Source organism: Osmerus mordax, chromosome 10, assembly GCF_038355195.1.
Source record: "Osmerus mordax isolate fOsmMor3 chromosome 10, fOsmMor3.pri, whole genome shotgun sequence".
NCBI classification, from domain to species: Eukaryota; Metazoa; Chordata; class Actinopteri; order Osmeriformes; family Osmeridae; genus Osmerus; species Osmerus mordax.
Genome location: NC_090059.1, coordinates 17,848,660 through 17,868,048, shown reverse-complemented (window position 1 = coordinate 17,868,048; position 19,389 = coordinate 17,848,660). Strand labels below are relative to the sequence as shown.

At 51.0% G+C, this 19,389-nt stretch overlaps 2 protein-coding genes across 4 annotated transcripts; one reads left to right on the top strand and one right to left on the bottom strand.

The window, feature by feature from the left end:
- The first annotated feature begins 5,381 nt into the window (after positions 1–5,381).
- si:dkey-94f20.4 (synembryn-A) lies at positions 5,382–13,370 on the top strand. Its single transcript, XM_067244682.1, is given in 13 exon segments — positions 5,382–5,471; positions 5,935–5,982; positions 6,828–6,917; positions 7,140–7,688; positions 7,690–7,799; positions 7,969–8,104; positions 8,355–8,558; positions 10,417–10,511; positions 10,734–10,884; positions 11,563–11,658; positions 11,940–12,084; positions 12,310–12,583; positions 13,148–13,370. Coding segments are annotated over 13 exon segments (2,121 nt in total). The 3' UTR covers positions 13,281–13,370.
- Positions 13,030–19,274, bottom strand: irf3 (interferon regulatory factor 3). 3 transcript variants are annotated; one of them, XM_067244684.1, is made up of 11 exons: positions 19,088–19,274; positions 18,311–18,486; positions 17,460–17,628; positions 16,995–17,047; positions 16,646–16,700; positions 16,349–16,426; positions 16,014–16,208; positions 15,308–15,398; positions 14,924–15,213; positions 14,449–14,573; positions 13,031–14,332 (listed from the first exon to the last, which is right to left on the bottom strand). In XM_067244684.1, the coding sequence occupies exons 2-11, from the start codon at positions 18,473–18,475 to the stop codon at positions 14,207–14,209; spliced, it is 1,347 nt and encodes a 448-aa protein (XP_067100785.1). In that variant the 5' UTR covers positions 18,476–18,486; positions 19,088–19,274; the 3' UTR covers positions 13,031–14,206. The 3 variants fall into 3 exon arrangements, with proteins under 3 accessions (XP_067100786.1, XP_067100785.1, XP_067100784.1); XM_067244683.1 differs by having other exon boundaries at positions 18,311–18,477; XM_067244685.1 differs by lacking the exon at positions 16,349–16,426 and having other exon boundaries at positions 13,030–14,332; positions 18,311–18,477.
- Positions 19,275–19,389: the final 115 nt, after the last annotated feature.

Genomic DNA, 19,389 nt, shown 5'->3' with positions numbered 1-19,389 from the left:
TACATTTAGTCATTTAGCAGAGGCTCTTATCCAGAGCGACTTACAGTCAGTACAGGGACATTCCCCCAAGGCAAGTAGGGTGAAGTGCCTTGCCCAAGGACACAACGTCATTTGACACGTTCGGGAATCAAACCAGCGACCTTCTTATTACTAGCCCGATTCTTTAACTGCTCAGCCACCTGACTCCTACTACTACTGTTATGTGTTTTTTTGTGCACTAGTGGATTTTGGTGTCAGGGTTAGGGCCAGGGTCAGGATTAGGGCCAGGGTCATGGGTCATTGTTAAGAGTCAGGGTTAGGGCCTGGGTCAGGGGTCAAGGGTTAGGGGTCAGAGTTGAGGGTTAGGGTGAGAGGTTGTTGTTAAGGGTCAAGGGTAGAGTTAGTAATTTGAGTCATTAGGGCCAGGGTCAGGGGTCATTAGGGCCAGGGTGAGGGGTCATTAGGGCCAGGGTCAGGGGTCAGTACCTGTGTGCTGGCTGGAGGGGGGAGGCCAGGATCAGGGTCAGGGGTCATAGGGCCAGGGTCAGGGGTCAGTACCTGTGTGCTGGCTGGAGGGGGGAGGCCAGGGTCAGGGGTCATTAGGGTCAGGGGTCAGTACCTGTGTGCTGGCTGGAGGGGGGAGGCCAGGGTCAGGGTCAGGGGTCAGTACCTGTGTGCTGGCTGGAGGGGGGAGGCCAGGGTCAGGGTCAGGGGTCATTAGGGTCAGGGGTCAGTACCTGTGTGCTGGCTGGAGGGGGGAGGCCAGGGTCAGGGTCAGGGGTCAGTACCTGTGTGCTGGCTGGAGGGGGGAGGCCAGGGTCAGGTTTAGGCTGAGGAGCAGGAGGAGGCTCATCATCACACTGAGGTGTCCTGTGAGACAGACTGGATCATTCTTCTGAAACACTACTGACCACACCAACAATACTACACACTAATACTACTTCTAACAATACTAATTACAACTGAAATCCACTAACAATACTAAATACTACTAATTATATTAAATACCAAAATAAATAAAAAATAGTACTAAAATCAACTAACAATAGTAAATACTACTAACAATAGTAACTAAACTAAAGCACTGCAGTGTTATACCATAAAGACAAATATTTACAACTGTTTTTGTCTCATGTTTGCAAGGGTTAAGGTTAGGGTCAAATATACATTTACATTTAGTCATTTAGCAGACGCTCTTATCCAGAGCGACTTACAGTAAGTACAGGGACATTCTCCCCAAGGCAAGTAGGGTGAAGTGCCTTGCCCAAGGACACAAAGTCATTTTGCAGAGCTGGTAATCGAACCGGTAACCTTCAGATTACTAGCCCGACTCCCTAACCGCTCAGCCACCTGACTCCCACAAATATAAAAAATATACATTTTGAAAAATAAAAACAATCAAACAAGCACCCAGTCTCGACTTACCGAAGACGACATGGGATGCCGTGCTCTGTCTTGTAAAGCAGAACATCAATCCTCAGATTCAGGCAGTAGTTTGATTCCTGTGTTGGTTCCTGTGTTGGTGCTTGAGTTCTAGATCTCTGTAACTCTGTCATTCTCACTGTTCTTTTATAAACTGATAGGCTGGGGCAGGTGGGCGTGGCCCTAGCCAGGCCTCCCTCGCAGTCTGCTCTCCCTCTCTCTGCTTCTTTCTTTGACAGATGAACCGAACATTCACATTCACAGTGGATAAACATAAAACATTGTCGCTTTCCACAATGTAAATATTAACAGTCATCTTGGAGATGACCTTGTGCTCTGAAGATGATTTGTGTTGTTGACGTACTGTATTCCTGTTATCTTTCCTACCCTCTCCCTTCCTCTCCCCTCGGCCCCCTCCATCTCCTTCTGCACCCCTCTCCTCCATCACCTCTCCTCCCTCACCTCTCCTGCTCCTCTCCTCCCTCACCTCTCCTCCCTCACCTCTCCTGCTCCTCTCCTCTGTCACCCTCTCTTCTCCTCCCTCACCTCTCCTCCCTCACCTCTTGTCCCTCACCTCTCCTACTCACCTCTCCTGCTCCTCTCCTCCCTCACCCTCTCTTCTCCTCCTCACCTCCTCTCCTCTTTCACCCTCTCCTCCCCCGCTCCACCATTCGCCTTTGAGCAATTGTTCCAATGATGCTTTCATTTCCACCTGCAGGAAACCCCCCCCCCGACCCTCCATCCCAAAATAACCCCTCTCTCTCCCAGACCTTTCTCTATACTATCATGTTTAATTCTTTCCTGCTCTCTTTCCCTTTGAGTCAAGTTTGCTGTCATTGTGTTTATTTTGGAATTGCCCTTCACCCCGCCCCCCAGACAGAGAAAATGCAGTTCCCCTGAACACTATTCCTCGAGGAAGTATAGTGATGAGAAGTTCCAGTTACCAGCAGTATCTGAATCAGAGAGATGATGTCAGGTGTTTCTGTACCTGTTGATTCATATCCTCACTCTGGTTTCTGAGTTTGTTTCCCAGAAGACCTACTTCTCTCTCCCTCTCTCCCTCTCTCCCTCTCTCCCTCTCTGCTGTTCCCCCTCTCTCTCCCTCTTTCTCTCTGCTCCTCCCCCCCTCCCTCTCTCTCTCTCTCTCTCTCTCTCTTCTCATCCTCCCCCCCCCTCTCTCTCTCTCTTTCTGCTCCTCCTCCCCCTCTCTCTCTCTCTCTCTGCTCCTCCTCCCCCTCAGTCTCCCTCTCTCTCTTTTCCCGTCTTCTTCTCCCCCCTCCTCCCTCTCTTCCCACATCTATTCCTCTCTCCCTGAATCTCATTCTCGTTCTCCCTCCCTCCCCCCTCCCTCTCTCTCTGCCTTTCTATTGTATAGTTTTCCTGTGAAAACATCTGCTTTTGTTTTGCCAAAATAGCTTTTTTAGTCATCAGCAACATACATGTGTTTCCACACCGGTTTCCTCACCAACTAGGGCGGCTGCTTTCTTAACCTCACTTCCTGTCTGTCTGGAAGGACAGGTGTCCCTGTCCCTACCTGTGTGAAGGTGTCCTGGAGACGACAGGGAACAAGCCGCAGACTTCAACGATATGTCCTCTGCCCGTCACCCCCGGTGACGTAGGGTGCTTCCTGTTTACCCCGGGTCGCGGCGGCCACCAGCCTGCGTTTCCTGTGCCCACTGGGCCTTAGAGGAAGCATCCTGACAGGAAGTGCTGTCATTCCTGTGCACCTCACTTCCTCTGGCGCTCTGTCCTCTGCCACGCCGACCTGTGGACCAGTGGGAACCAGGGTCACACTCAAGGCTGCTCTGAGGGGCACTCGCACACACACACTACATATACACATGCTACACACACACACACTACATATACACATGCTACACACACACACGCTACATATACACATGCTACACACACACACACTACATATACACATGCTACACACACACACACTACATATACACATGCTACACACACACACACACACACACACGCTACATATACACATGCTACACACACACACACTACATATACACATGCTACACACACACACGCTACATATACACATGCTACACACACACACACTACATATACACATGCTACACACACACACACACGCTACATATACACATGCTACACACACACGCTACATATACACATGCTACACACACACACGCTACATATACACATGCTACACACACACTACATATACACATGTTACACACACACACGCTACATATACACACACTACATATACACATGCTACACACACACACACACTACATATACACATGCTACACACACACACACACACTACATATACACGTGCTACACACGCACACACACACACACTACATATACACATGCTACACACACACACTACATATACACATGCTACACACACACACACACACACACTACATATACACATGCTACACACACACACACACACACACTACATATACACATGCTACACACACACTCACTCACACTCCATACGTTTCTCAGTGCTCGCCTTACACCACTTAGCTTCTCTCAGAAAGTGGGCTAAGTAGGGTTGATGATGGATTTATTAGGGAAACTGTTTATTGAAGGAAATACAAGAACCTTGACTAGAAATAAACAAATGTTTCATTTTTCCTGTTGACGTTGTCGACTGTTATTTCCAGGTACTGGTTTCATAAGTATTCCTTTATACTGACCGTTGAACATACCCAATGTCGTACATCTGACAGAGGTGCATCATGGGTAATAGCCCCCTGTAGTGGACAACTTCAGAACAGCAGGTACAAACTCATCCAGTTAACGCTTTCAAGATAGCTTCATTCTGTTTGTGTCCATTGGAGGGATTTGGTTTGGGGAGAACTCACACACAATAGATTTATTCATAAAAAAAAATGTAAAGCCTCTAAAAGGAGATGTAGAAAAAAGTTTGTTATTCATTATCATATGATCTGTGAAGAACTGATCAAAGTGACAGAAGACAGGAGGGAGATGAGAGAGAAATGAAGGGAGAGGTGTAGGAGAGGAGAGACAGAAATGAAGGGAGAGGAGAGGTTGAGGAGAGACAGAAATGAAGGGAGAGGAGAGGTTGAGGAGAGGAGAGAGAGAAATGAAGGGAGAGGAGAGGTTGAGGAGAGAGAGAGAGAAATGAAGGAAGAGGAGAGGTTGAGGAGAGGAGAGAGAGAAATGAAGGGAGAGGAGAGGTTGAGGAGAGGAGAGAGAGAAATGAAGGGAGAGGAGAGGTTAAGGAGAGGAGAGGATAGAGAGAGAGACCTGCTCAGATCTGTAAATCTGTATAAGGTTATCGGGGTCAGTACTGAGAGAGACTGAAAGTCCATTAGTGGATTATAACAATAAATGCTCCATGGCTGCATCTCTCCAGGATTAGAGAGAGGGAGAGAGAGAAAGTGAGGGAGGGAGAGAGCGATGATAGACAGAGGTCGAGAGAGATAGAGGAAGGATTGAGAGAACTAAAAGGGAAAAAACAATATTTGGTGGATCTGATCTGAAGGGAGCGCGGTGGAACAGGGTGACCAAGCTGAACCACGGCCGGAACGCTCAAGACTCCTTGGTTGACGGCATTTACTGACTATACTCTTAACTTGCGATAAAGTAGGTAAGAATCAATCCATGTGGATTGGTTATGACATTCTGTACATAATACTAGGCCAAATGGCTGTGTAATTACGTGTTATTTGTAATTAGATTCATTGGAATGTGACAGAAAATCCATACATGCTTACAATTTACAATCATATTCTGTGTTCTATGTTCTGAGTTCTACATGCCGTGTTCCATTTTCACAGTTGTCACGGCGGCGGCTGATACACCTGTGTGTAGATGTTATGTTGTTATACTCCTGGTGTAGCTCAATCCTACCATAGTTTTGTACCTAATGTGTAACTGTAATTTGTTTATGGCGTGTGTGTGTACGTGTGTGTATACGTGTGTGTGTTTGTGTGTCTGTATGTGTGTGAAGCATGGACCTTGACGTGGAGGGGATTATCCAGTGTATCAGACAGGGGGATGAGGGTGGTGTTGAGACCATACTCCAGGCCTTCAACAGAGAGGTAAAACCAGCTGTCACCCAGACCCAGCCTCAACACTGTCGTTAGGGTCTGATGAATTTAACTCACCCAGTTTTCTTTCTCACTGACCATCTCTCCCTCCCTCCCCTCTCTCTCTTCGTCCCTCTCTCTCCCCTTCTATCTCTATCTTTCTCTCTTCATCCCTCTCTCTCCCCCCTCTCTCTCTATCTCTCGCTCTTCATCCCTCTCTCTCCCCCTCTCCCCCCTCTCTCTCTATCTCTCTCTCTTCATCCCTCTCTATCTCTCTCTTCATCCCTCTCTCTCCCCTCTCCCCTCTCCCCCCTCTCTCTTTATCTTTCTCTCTTCATCCCTCTCTATCTCTCTCTCTTCATCCCTCTCTCTCCCCTCTCCCCACCCTCTCTCTCTATCTCTCTCTTCATCCCTCTCTCTCCCCTCTCCCCCTTATCTCTCTCTATCTCTCTCTCTTCCACTCTCTCTCTCCCAGTATGCTCAGTGTTTCTTCTATGATGCAGAGGAGAGGAACAGGAGAAAAGTAGGTTTCATGCATGTTGAATCCAGCTACCTCCCTGGCTTCCTCCCTCTCACGCTACCACACACGATGACATCATCTGACCCTGTCTCACCCACTGCTACCCCTTCTCTCCCCTCCCTCCCCCTCTTCTTCCTCTTTACCCTTATTTTCCCCTGGCCCTCCTCCTGACGTCCTCTCCTCACCCCCCCTCCTCTACTCACTCCTGCCCCCTGCCTCCTTCTCCCTCCACCTCACCTTTCCCCTTGCCCTCTCCCCTCTCCTTCTCCTTTCCTCCCACCTCTCCCCCCAGGAGAGCTGTGATTAGAGGTTGTGCTGTCTCAGTTGTCCCTGATCCCCTCTCTTGCCTGCTCAGGGGGATTGAGCCAGACCAGAGTAATTCAATAATGAGCCCAAAGCCTCGTGCTGCTTCCAACATCCCCATGGCTCGTTCAGCTGTCCCCGTGCCTGCAGAGTGCCACAATGATCCTCACACTCACAGTCTGGGTTTGATTAGGCACACTGTGTTCCATATTTCATATTCACTATCTCTCTCTGCTCGTTTGCTCACCCCGCCCCCTCCAAATGTGATTGGTCGGACCGCAGCAAAGAGAACTTGAGGAGGTATGGTATATGTTTGCATGCCGTCACAGTGAAGGTTTTACTAATCGTGTAGCTGGAGAAAAAACGACAAAGAGACAAGGGTTCTCATTTCTGATGGAGATTCATTTGTTTAAGACACAAGTCTTAGTGTCCTGTGTGTTCTATAGGCCACCTCACACGTGGCTGCCAGTGAAAGCTCAGTTGGTCTGGTCTGGTCTGGGTCACTGAGCTCCACTTTCACACCTGTGTGTCTGTCTCCCCTCCAGTTCAGAAAGAACAAAGTCCGTGATTACGAGGACGACTCCGACTCCGACTGTGATGACAGCATGGAGGACCATTACATCGTCCTCCGACAGGTATCTGATGACATCCCTTCCTGTTTGTCACTTGCTGTATGTCACTTCCTGAATGTCACTTCCTGTTGGTCAGAACCACCATTTAGAAAACCCAGTGGTGTCTGGGTCTTTTTAGAAATACTAGACCCTGAGGCTGCAGTGAACACGCAAAACATAATGACGGATGAAAGCAATTTTGTTCAGCGGCCAATGTCTTCTTCTCTGTGTTTTGTTGTTTGTCAGAGTTTGACTACTGTCCTGATGCGGTACATCCAAGCAGAGACCCAACCTGGCGGCCTCAGAGTCTGTCTACGCACCCTACGGATCCTCTCCAGGGACAAAAAGGTTTTGACCCCCCTGCTCACCGACTCTGCCATCCTCACCCTGGCGAAACTTGCCGGTGTGACCTCCAACACGGCGCCTCAGGACGGCAACAACGACCTCGACTCCGACCTCTACGAGGACGTCATGGCAACGCTCGCGGAGGCCAAAGCGAGACACAGCAGCGTAGCTAAAGCGGCGTGGCTGGAGAGTGGCCAGGAGGAGCAGGAGGAGGAGGGGGAGGAGGGGGAGGGGTGCTGCGCCGAGGGCGGGGCAGACGACGCGGAGAGCAACGTGAGCAACACTAACAGCGGGGAGCAGGACGGCAGCGGGGAGCACGAGAGCCGGAGCGGCAGCGCCAACAGCAGCCGTCGCTCCGAGGTCCACGCAGCGCTCGCCCGGGGAAAGAAGGACCGCAGACAGAGCAGAGTGGAGAAAAAGAGAGAGGAGGGGGAGGAGGAGGAGGGGGAGGAGGGGGGAGGAGGAGGGTGAGGAGGGAGCGCAGAGGAAGGAGGCGCTGAAGATTCTGTGTAACGTGGTTTACAACAGCACCTGGGCACAGGAGAGGTTTAGCAGTCTCAGGTACACACGCACTTGTGATGCTTCAATAGTTTCCATAGTTACCATCTTTAGCTTAACACGCTATGCAACAGGTTTAATTAGTGGATGATGATGATGAGCGTCACTAACACACATACACGCACATGTGTGCAGCCCTCTCCATTTCATACAGTTCCTCTGTCTTGTACAGGATCTTATCAGGTGTTTTAGACAGAATGGCCAAGGGCACCATCATGCCAGCGCCCCCCAGTGGGCAGTTCTATGAGCTACGGCTGATGTTCCTGCTCACGGCTCTGAGACCAGAGCTGAGAGCTCAGATGCTTCAGGTACGGAGGAATTTGACTTTTTTCATTATTCAATCTAACGTGTTTTTGATTCTGCTTTTATCCAAAGCTACACACAGAGCAGGATAGAGAAGGGCGAAACTACACACACCAACCACAACTCAAACCCCACACCATGACTTTAACAGACACTTTTAGACTCAACACATACAACACACACAACACAAACAGGCTCAACTAACCACAGTCTCCGTGTTCCTCATCCTCGGCCCCTGGGCTGGCCCCCCCTTAGGAGGGCGGGGTGTCGGTGCTGACCACGGCTCTGGAGCAGTGTCTGTGTGTGCAGTGGAAGACTCAGTACGAGGTGCTGCTGGAGCCCACAGCGCCCCCTGTCCCCCAGGAGGCGTACCAGCGGGCAGTGGAGATACTCAAGGTCCTCTTCAACATCACCTACTGCACCCACAGACTGGAGCCTGACCAGGTGGGTCTTTACCTGGCCTGGGATGGGAGTGTCTCAGTAGGGCTAGCTGTCCAGTAGGGCTAGCTGACTAGTGGGGCTAGCTGACTAGTGGGGCTAGCTGTCCAGTGGGGCTAGCTGTCCAGTGGGGCTAGCTGTCTAGTAGGGCTAGCTGTCCAGTAGGGCTAGCTGACTAGTGGGGCTAGCTGACTAGTGGGGCTAGCTGTCCAGTGGGGCTAGCTGTCCAGGGGGGTTAGCTGTCTAGTAGGGCTAGCTGTCCAGTAGGGCTAGCTGTCCAGTAGGGCTAGCTGAGTAGTGGGGGTATTTGTCTAGTAGGGCTAGCTGTCCAGTAGGGCTAGCAGACTAGTGGTTGTAGCTGTCTAACGGGGCTAGCTGACTAGTGGTTGTAGCAGTCTAACGGGGATAGCTGACTAGTGGTTGTAGCAGTCTAACGGGGCTAGCTGACTAGTGGTTGTAGCAGTCTAACGGGGCTAGCTGACTAGTGGTTGTAGCAGTCTAACGGGGCTAGCTGACTAGTGGTTGTAGCAGTCTAACGGGGCTAGCTGACTAGTGGTTGTAGCAGTCTAACGGGGCTAGCTGACTAGTGGTTGTAGCAGTCTAACGGGGCTAGCTGACTAGTGGTTGTAGCAGTCTAACGGGGCTAGCTGACTAGTGGTTGTAGCAGTCTAACGGGGCTAGCTGACTAGTGGTTGTAGCTGTCTAACGGGGCTAGCTGACTAGTGGTTGTAGCAGTCTAACGGGGCTAGCTGACTAGTGGTTGTAGCAGTCTAACGGGGCTAGCTGACTAGTGGTTGTAGCAGTCTAACGGGGATAGCTGATTAGTGGTTGTAGCAGTCTAACGGGGCTAGCTGACTAGTGGTTGTAGCAGTCTAACGGGGCTAGCTGACTAGTGGTTGTAGCAGTCTAACGGGGCTAGCAGACTAGTGGTTGTAGCAGTCTAACGGGGCTAGCTGACTAGTGGTTGTAGCAGTCTAACGGGGCTAGCTGACTAGTGGTTGTAGCAGTCTAACGGGGCTAGCAGACTAGTGGTTGTAGCAGTCTAACGGGACTAGCTGACTAGTGGTTGTAGCAGTCTAACGGGGCTAGCAGACTAGTGGTTGTAGCAGTCTAACGGGGCTAGCTGACTAGTGGTTGTAGCAGTCTAACGGGGCTAGCTGACTAGTGGTTGTAGCAGTCTAACGGGGCTAGCTGACTAGTGGTTGTAGCTGTCTAACGGGGCTAGCTGACTAGTGGTTGTAGCAGTCTAACAGGGCTAGCTGACTAGTGGTTGTAGCTGTCTAACGGGGCTAGCTGACTAGTGGTTGTAGCAGTCTAACGGGGCTAGCTGACTAGTGGTTGTAGCAGTCTAACGGGGCTAGCTGACTAGTGGTTGTAGCAGTCTAACGGGGCTAGCTGACTAGTGGTTGTAGCAGTCTAACGGGGCTAGCTGACTAGTGGTTGTAGCTGTCTAACGGGGCTAGCTGACTAGTGGTTGTAGCAGTCTAACGGGGCTAGCTGACTAGTGGTTGTAGCTGTCTAACGGGGCTAGCTGACTAGTGGTTGTAGCTGTCTAACGGGGCTAGCTGACTAGTGGTTGTAGCAGTCTAACGGGGCTAGCTGACTAGTGGTTGTAGCAGTCTAACGGGGCTAGCTGACTAGTGGTTGTAGCAGTCTAACGGGGCTAGCTGACTAGTGGTTGTAGCAGTCTAACGGGGCTAGCTGACTAGTGGTTGTAGCTGTCTAATGGGGGCATATAGGTACACGAGGACGTAGCTATGAAGTAGACCTGAGTTTGGTGCTTTGAAGTGTTACTAACCACCAACACTTGTTGTTTCGGTGTGAGTGTAGTTACTCTTTAACACAGTGATAACTCTTGCTCTCCCCATCCCTCTGACAGGAAGATGCAGCTCTCTATCGCCACCTGGTGGCCGTTCTGCGCTTCTGCCTGATGCAGCCCTGCGAGGAGCAGGAGGACACCAACAACTTGCAGGGGTGAGAGGAGAGGGAAGGGGGGAGGACTGGAGGAGAGAGAGGGGGAGGAGTGGGGATGATGTGGCACCTGGAGGGGAGAGAGGGGGAGTCCTGGTTACCATCACTATCTGTCACGTTCTCACCCCTTGACACCCCCCTCTCTCTCCCCCTCTCCTCCCCCTCTCTCTCCCCCTTCCTCCCCCTCTCCTCCCCCTTCCTCCCCCTCTCCTCCCGCTCTCTCAGCCACACGGTGAACCTGCTCTCTGCGCTGCCCCTCCCTTGTCTGGATGTGCTGCTGGCCGTGCCTCTGGAGACGCTCTCCCAGCAGAGCCAGGGGGTCAACATGGACTGTGTCCACGCACTCATGCTCGTCATGGAGAGACGCCTGGACAGTGTGAGAGGAGGGTTGGTGGAGATGGAGAGGGGGGAGAGAGATGGGGGACAGAGAGAGATGGAGAGGAGAGAGAGAAAGAGAGGAGAGAGTGCTGTGATGGGTGGGTCTCCCCAGGGTGATAGTCCTGTGTGGGTCTCCCCAGGGTGATAGTTCTGTGTGGGTCCCAGGGTGATAGTCCTGTGTGGGTCTCCCCAGGGTGATAGTCCTGTGTGGGTCCCAGGGTGATAGTCCTGTGTGGGTCTCCCCAGGGTGATAGTCCTGTGTGGGTCTCCCCAGGGTGATAGTCCTGTGTGGGTCCCAGGGTGATAGTCCTGTGTGGGTCCCAGGGTGATAGTCCTGTGTGGGTCTCCCCAGGGTGATAGTCCTGTGTGGGACCCAGGGTGATAGTCCTGTGTGGGTCCCAGGGTGATAGTCCTGTGTGGGTCTCCCCAGGGTGATAGTCCTGTGTGGGTCTCCCCAGGGTGATAGTCCTGTGTGGGTCTCCCCAGGGTGATAGTCCTGTGTGGGTCCCAGGGTGATAGTCCTGTGTGGGTCTCCCCAGGGTGATAGTCCTGTGTGGGTCTCCCCAGGGTGATAGTCCTGTGTGGGTCTCCCCAGGGTGATAGTCCTGTGTGGGTCCCAGGGTGATAGTCCTGTGTGGGTCTCCCCAGGGTGATAGTTCTGTGTGTTTCTCCCCAGGGAGAGAAGGTCAAGGAGAAGCTGACCCCTATACTGAACCTGCTGACTGAGAGCTGCAGGGCCCACAGGGAGACTCGTCTCTACCTCCGCACCCACGTGAGACAGCACACACACACCTGGCCACACACACACACTACACGCACACACACCTGGCCACACACACACACTACACGCACACACACCTGGCCACACACACACACACCTGGCCACACACACACACACCTGGCCACACACACACACACACCTGGCCACACACACACACTACACGCACACACTGGATGATCATCAGGTGACAGCATAATCTACGTAGCAGGTGTGAGGATGACTCTTCACATCCCCCCCCCCCCCCCCCCCCCACCCCCCCACACACACACCAGATCCTGCCTCCCCTACGCGATGCCAGCCTCCGGCCAGAAGAGGGCTCTACTGTGAAGAGCAAGTTGATCAGGCTCATGACCCACATGGACACCGACCTGAAGCACTGCGCTGCCGATCTCATCTTCGTACTGTGCAAGGAGAACGGTAATCGTTTTAGCAGACGCTTTTTTTAAGTTCTTCCTTCTCTTCACATCATCATGTTCCTAACACACCTCTTCTCTCTAACCCTTCACATCATCATCATGTTCCTAACACACCTCTCCTCTCTAACCCTTCACATCATCATCATGTTCCTAACACACCTCTCCTCTCTAACCCTTCACATCATGCCATCACTGTCCTTCCCGCTTGTCGTCCGTGTTTCCGCAGTGAGCCGCTTCGTCAAGTACACAGGTTACGGCAACGCGGCGGGGCTCCTGGCCACCAGGGGGCTCCTGGGAGGTCAGAGGTCAAAGTGCACAGGAGGCCAGTACTCCAGCGACTCAGACTCGGACACCGAGGAGTACCGCCAGGTCAAAGGTAGAGTCAACCCGGTGACAGGGCGCGTGGAGGAGGAGCTGCCAGACCCCATGGAGGGGATGACGGAGGAGGAGAAGGAGGAGGAGGCGCAAAGGCTGGTGGTACTGTTCAACAAGCTGACCAGGTGAGTCTCTGTCAGGCAGGTCTTTAACAGGTCACAGTCTTAGTCTCTGGCAGGTCTTTAACAGGTCACAGTCTTAGTCTCTGTCTCTGTCAGGTCTTTAACAGGTCACAGTCTTAGTCTCTGTCTCTGTCAGGTCTTTAACAGGTCACAGTCTTAGTCTCTGTCTCTGGCAGGTCTTTAACAGGTCACAGTCTTAAACAGTAAAAAAAAAAAAAAAATGTTTCAAGAAAACAACAAAAATGTTGTGTCATGTTGTGTCTGAAATAAAACGTTTTGAAAAACAGGTTTGAAAAAAATAATATTTGAAAAAGGTTTTGAAAAAAAGTTTCAAAAGGATTAAAATATATATATTTAGCATTTTCTTTATTCTTTTCAAAAGTTGAAAAACTTTTTTGGGGGAGCAAACATTTCAAAAAATAGATTAAAAAGTTATTTAAAAAAAAGTTTGCATCATTGATGATTGATTGATTGCTTTCCTTGTGCTCTGTTATTGTCGCTCTGGATAAAATGATCGACTAAATCTGTAAAATGAAAAATGTCTTTTCATTTCCTTCTGGTTTCCAGGGACAAGATCTTCCAGCCAATGGGAGTGGATGCTGAGGGTAAGCTGGTGCCGATGGCGTGTCCGGGAGACAGCCTATCAGAGGAGAGGGAGTCCGGGGCAGAGAGCGACGACCTAGACAACATAGAGGAGTAGCATCCGTAGAACAAGCTGTGTGTCTACACGATAGACAGAGAGCTCCATCTATGTGTATATATATTTCTACACTTTAAAATATTTGATATTTGTTTATTGGCTTTTTGAGTCGGAGAAGAACGGATTTGGTGACATGGTTAGATTACGGAATGGAAAAATGTCAGTTCCAAATTTATGTTTTGTGATGTTGTTTTACATTTACTTCTGTTTTATTTACTTAATGGTTAATTATGAATGAAGATTGCAGAACACCCTTGACATAATTAATTAAGAGTTAGATGTTAAGATGAAATGCACAATGTTACATCTCACAATAGTTGACACTAGACAGATAGCCCTCGAAAATAAAGTTGTTGAAAGCTACCAGTTTGCTGCTTGAATTCTCTGTGCTGCATTTAATTTGATTTGTTTTTACAAATATTACTGTTACAAGTCTTGTATAACATTTCACATCATGCCATATAAAAAACACACAACTCTTATTCACATTTTAAACTCTAAAAATTAAACAAAAGTTCAGTTGGTTACGTTGCCAGGCAACTGAGCTGTGTTGTTTCATGGAGATTTTTTGTTTTCTGTGTTGCCATAACCAAATATGGACTTTGACAGGTCTGCAAACGCCTTTGATTTGTTAAAACGTTTAAACAAATCTCTGCTTACAAATGCGTTTTCAGACCTGTCCAAAGTCCATATTTGGTTTCTTATTCAACAATAATCTGGGAGAAACACAAAAAAGCAGACGCCATGTTGTCAACATCTCCAAGGCAACCACTTGGCAACCCTCGTTGAACTTTCAGAAGTCTGCAAAAGGTTTTGTGGACTTCTTAAAACTTCTCTGGACCAATAAGAACAGCGTATTGGTCTAATTATAATAATAGTATATAAGAAACAGTGATGGCTCATTGCTGGAGTGTTTCAGTTCATCTTCAACACAACTCCATAAACTCCTGTAGAGACTCCTGCAGAGACAGCTGCAGTTCCACCGACTGCAGAGAGGAGGCGCCACCCCTGACGGCCATCTCCTTCAGCATCTCCAGAGACGTGAACACCACCTGAAAGACCGGGAGGGGAACACCTGCTGGGTTAACACAAGCCCCCCCCCCCCTCGCTCCTCAGCTTGAAGGTTGAAACTTAAAGTGTTGGTGTTTGGTTCCGGCAGCACCCTCACCTCCACAGTCACCAGCTTCTTCTCCCAGGGCCTTGTGTCTGGGTCGGGCCACTTCTCTCCCAGACACAGAAACACAGAGATAGGGGGGGAATCACCTCCGCCTTGGCTGATGAACTGATGCAGTCCTGGGGTGCAGGGGGTCACACTAGGAATGATACACCTATTCATTTACATTTACATTTAGTCATTTAGCAGACGCTCTTATCCAGAGCGACTTACAGTAAGTACAGGGACATTCCCCCGAGGCAAGCAGGGTGAAGTGCCTTGCCCAAGGACACAACGTCAGTTGGCATGACCGGGAATCGAACTGGCAACCTTCGGATTACTAGCCCGACTCCCTCACCGCTCAGCCATCTGACTCCCATTCATGATCTATATATTCATGATCTATCTAGTCATCCTACACCTATTCATAATATGTCTATTCATATCATGTTTTCATTCTTCCTGTCTTTCCTCCCATCCCCCTCCTCACCCCAGAAGAAGTCCTTGGCCAGGTACAGTTGCTGGGGCTCCCTCTTGGACACCTCTTGTGGCGTCCGGCTGTGGTCGAACTTACACAGGCTCCAGAACGCCCTGCTCTCCCCTCTCCGCCAGCCATATATGACGGAGCCCGTCACCCCCACCTCCATCCCGTCCCCCATGTTTTCCAGGATGGTCTGGGTCAACCGGGCCTGGTTGTGGTCCACCATGGGCCCGACCGTGGGCAGGGACACCAGGTGCAGCCCCGACAGGGGGTCCCGCACGGGCCGGGTCAGCTCAGGCCTGGCAGAAGCACACGCAGACAGCGTCAGGGTGTGACAGTTGCCATGGTGTTTGTTTGTTTGTTGTGGGTCTGTGATGTGTCTGGTAAGCTCACCGGTAGACCAGTCTGAAGCCGGCATCGTTCTCCACCAGCTGCTCAGACACCTTCTGCCCTCTGAAGTACACAGACACCTTGAACTGGGTCTCTGCAGACGAGGGTGGAGGGGTAGACGGGGGTGGAGGGGGAGACAGGGTGGAGGGGGAGACAGGGTGGAGGGGTAGACGGGTGGAGGGGGAGACGGGGGTGGAGGGGTAGACGGGGGTGGAGGGGGAAACGGGGGTGGAGGGGGAGACGGGGTGGAGGGGGAGACGGGGGTGGAGGGGTAGACGGGTGGAGGGGGAGACAGGGTGGAGGGGGAGACGGGGGTGGAGGGGGAGACGGGGGTGGAGGGGGAGACGGGGGTGGAGGGGGAGACGGGTGGAGGGGGAGACAGGGTGGAGGGGGAGACAGGGTGGAGGGGGAGACGGGGAGACGGGGGTGTATATTCCTTTTTGTATCTATTTGTTTTTAAAATGTCAATAAAATATGTTGTGAAATGTTTGCTCTGACGTGGCTCTGACTGGCTGATCATTCCTAGAGGGATGTGGTAGCCTAGGTGATGGATTTAGTGGCCTAGGTGATGTGGTAGCCTAGGTGATGGATTTAGTGGCCTGGGTGATGTGGTAGCCTAGGTGATGGATTTAGTGGCCTAGGTGATGTGCTTACCTAGGTGATATATGTGGTAGCCTAAGTGATGAATGTGGTTGCCTAGGTAACTCACTGAAATGATCTTCCATGGTGCTGGACATGGTGCTGACCAGCTGAGTCACCATCGCTTCCTCACTGGCCAAGCCCACCACTTCACCCATTGGGTAAGCAGGTTGTCCCGGCAACCCAACTCCTCCCTCAGCTCCCATTGTTTCTGGATACGGCTGTTGCCCTGGAAACTCTTCAAACATCTGATCATTTTGTCCATCTGTGGTTAGAAGATAAAAGACACCGGAAGATCAAACGCTGAATGTTTTTTAATTTATAATTATTCATTTATTTGTTACTCTCGTAATGTTGTTCTGAATTAAGCTCAAGTCGGGCAGATCAGAAAGGCAAACCCCGTACCTTCTGAGGGTTCTACGATGTTTAACCCATTCAGGCAGCACTCCAGGAGATCTGGCTCCTCATTGGTTAAATCTCCCCCTGGGAGACACACAGCACCATCATACAACATTTAACACCGTGTTCACCCTATTCTCCAAAAAGGCGTGAATATGTTATAAACTACATAAAACAAACGTGAGTGTAAACATCAGTTTTTAGTCATCTTTAAAGTATCGTCAGTTACAGTTTTATAATCTCCAGTTGCTTGTTTGTGAGAGAGTTTCAGTTAACTGTAAACACCACGGAAGGTTCTGTTACCTGTAAACGTCTTCTGCGGAAGGTAAACAGCATGGACCCGCGGTCCCTCTGGACCCTGAGGAACACAGTCACATTTCATGAGCTTAATGATGTGGAGCTACATAAACAGTACGTACAGTATACTGTATGTACAACAGGGATATTCTCAAATGTCCTCTTAAAAAAAAAAACAGAACTCTTCACTCAAATAGTTTGATCTTATCTTGCATTTGTATTGCACTTCTTTAAAATGTTCTTTCCTAAACAAATGCAAGACAGACATGTGTAAGTAGTGGCCTCTGAGTTTTGGACCTTGCTGTAGGTGTGTTTAACACTCAGATCCGGTTCATGATCAACATGTAGTACTCACTCCACCCAGAGGGGGCTCCTGGTTCAGGTCTGCTTCCGCAGGCTCCTGAGAACCTTCAGAAGGAAGACATCCGATCAAATCAGATTTCTTTCTACAGCTCTTTTTACAAGCAGTATCACCACTTCACATACGCCCAGAGAACTGCAGTTAAACCCTCAAGGAAGACCAGAAGACTCAAGGCATCGCTGAGGGAAACAGAGAGGTTGTCTCAGGTGAATCACCGTCATTTAAAACATGGTTTATTACTCACCCCTCACCTCTCAACCCCTCCTCCTTCCTCTATCTTCTTCTCCCCCTCACCCCTCTTTCTCACCCCTAAACCCCTCCTCGCCTGTCGCTCGTTCCTCACCACACCCTCCCTCTCCTCCCCCACCACACCCTCCCTCTCCTCCCCCACCAACCCCTCCCTCTCCTCCCCCACCACACCCTCCCTCTCCTCCCCCACCAACCCCTCCCTCTCCTCACCCCCGGCCGGGGCGTCGCCCGGCCAGCGGAACACTCTGTGGGGGTTGGCTGCATCGTTCTTGTTGTCGCAGATGTTGCGGAAGCCCTTGGCTCGCAGCGCGGCGCGGAAGTTCCTCTTCCAGATAGAGGCGTCTCCCTGAGCCTTGCCACTACTGGCCTCTGCCCACGCCTGGGGGGGTGAGGTGGGAGTGGGGGAAGAGGGGATGAGGGGGAGGAGGGAGGGGAGTGGGGAGGGGGAGGAGGGAGGAAGAGGTGAGGGGGAGGAGGGAGGGGAGGGGGGAGGGGGAGGAAGGAGGTGAGGGGGAGGAGGGAGGAGGGAGGGGGGAGGGGGAGGAGGGAGGAGGGAGGAGGGGGAGGAGGGAGGAAGGGGTGAGGGGGAGGAGGGAGGGGAGGGGGGAGGGGGAGGAGGGAGGAAGGAGGTGAGGGGGAGGAGGGAGGGGAGGGGGGAGGGAGAGGAGGGAGGAAGAGGTGAGGGGGAGGAGGGAGGAAGAGGTGAGGGGGAGGAGGGAGGAAGAGGTGAGGGGGAGGAGGGAGGAAGGGGTGAGGGGGAGGAGGGAGGAAGAGGTGAGGGGGAGGGGGAGGAGGGAGGAGGGGGAGGAGGGTGGAAGAGGTGAGGGGGAGGAGGGAGGGGAGGGGAGGGGGGAGGGGGAGGAGGGAGGTGAGGGGGAGGAGGGAGGGGAGCAGGGAGGAGGGTGGAAGAGGTGAGGGGGAGGAGGGGAGGGGGAGGAAGGAGGTGAGGGGGAGGAGGGAGGGGAGCGGGGAGGAGGGTGACAAGGGTGGGTGAGTCAAGCGGGGCGGTAGGTTTGTGAGGAGGGGGCGGAGTGGGGGGCAGGTGAGGAATGTGACCCTACCTTGAATATGAGAACGTCGGCGCTCGAGGAGTCCTGTCTGAGCGCGTGCTTCCACGGGATGCAGAACTCCGTCCGTTCCTGATTTGTCCAGCCAACACCTGGGTACTGCCCACTATCGATCTGCTTTCTCAGCCACGGGATGAGCAGAGGTTTGGACTGAGACATGGCTGGAAAAACTGTTACATTTGGATGAATAAATAAAATGGGATAACTTTTGTTAGTAGCTATAAATACGTATAGTCTATATTTGAGCATCTGTCGTAAAGAAAAAATAAGCTAAGAGATAGGCTATCACAAGCAATAAATCTGTTTTAAACGGTAAGCTACGGCAGAGCTTTAATTGAGCAATCAAGGAAGATGGAAGCGAAACTGAAAAGCGGAAATCTATCGAAATCTATCTATCTCCATCGAAAAGAAAGCGGTGTTTGAGTAATCTCAATTATTTCAGACAGATCACATTTGGATCGCAATTATCCCATGTTTGTCTGACGGGAATATCGAGTGACAGGTGAGGGGGGACGACGTTTCGCCCTCTTGAAACCTCGACGATTTCAAGACGTGTCTGCATCCCATATCAACTTTCAACAGTTGTATGCTAGGCTAACCCTAACCCTAACCTCTACACCTCATAAGAGTCAATCACTTCAGTGACATATAATGATGTTGTTCTTTCTGCAAGTCCCATATTAACGTTACACACGGCAAAGAATTAACATTATAACTAGGTTAACTTTGAATTCTAAATAAATGCTATAAAAGAATCATGACATGTCTTACCTCTGAAATTACCTTGGTGCCTTAATCTATGTGCCTTTTATACGTTTCCGCCTATCACGGAATGATGCAACAACGCGCATATGCAATACTGTTTGCGCCAGCTACCAACTCTCAAGACCTGCGGTGTGGATTATCCCCAAAATACCGGGTCCGATGTGCAGTTGTCAGGCTTTCGTGGGAAATCCCATTCTCGGTTTCGGTTTCCAGAAAAGAGGCTTCCACGCGAGGTAGGGTCACCATCCGTGACTTGGCAACTTGAGTGCAGTGTACGCTGGGAGTTGTAGGCAGCGCTACAGTTTGGG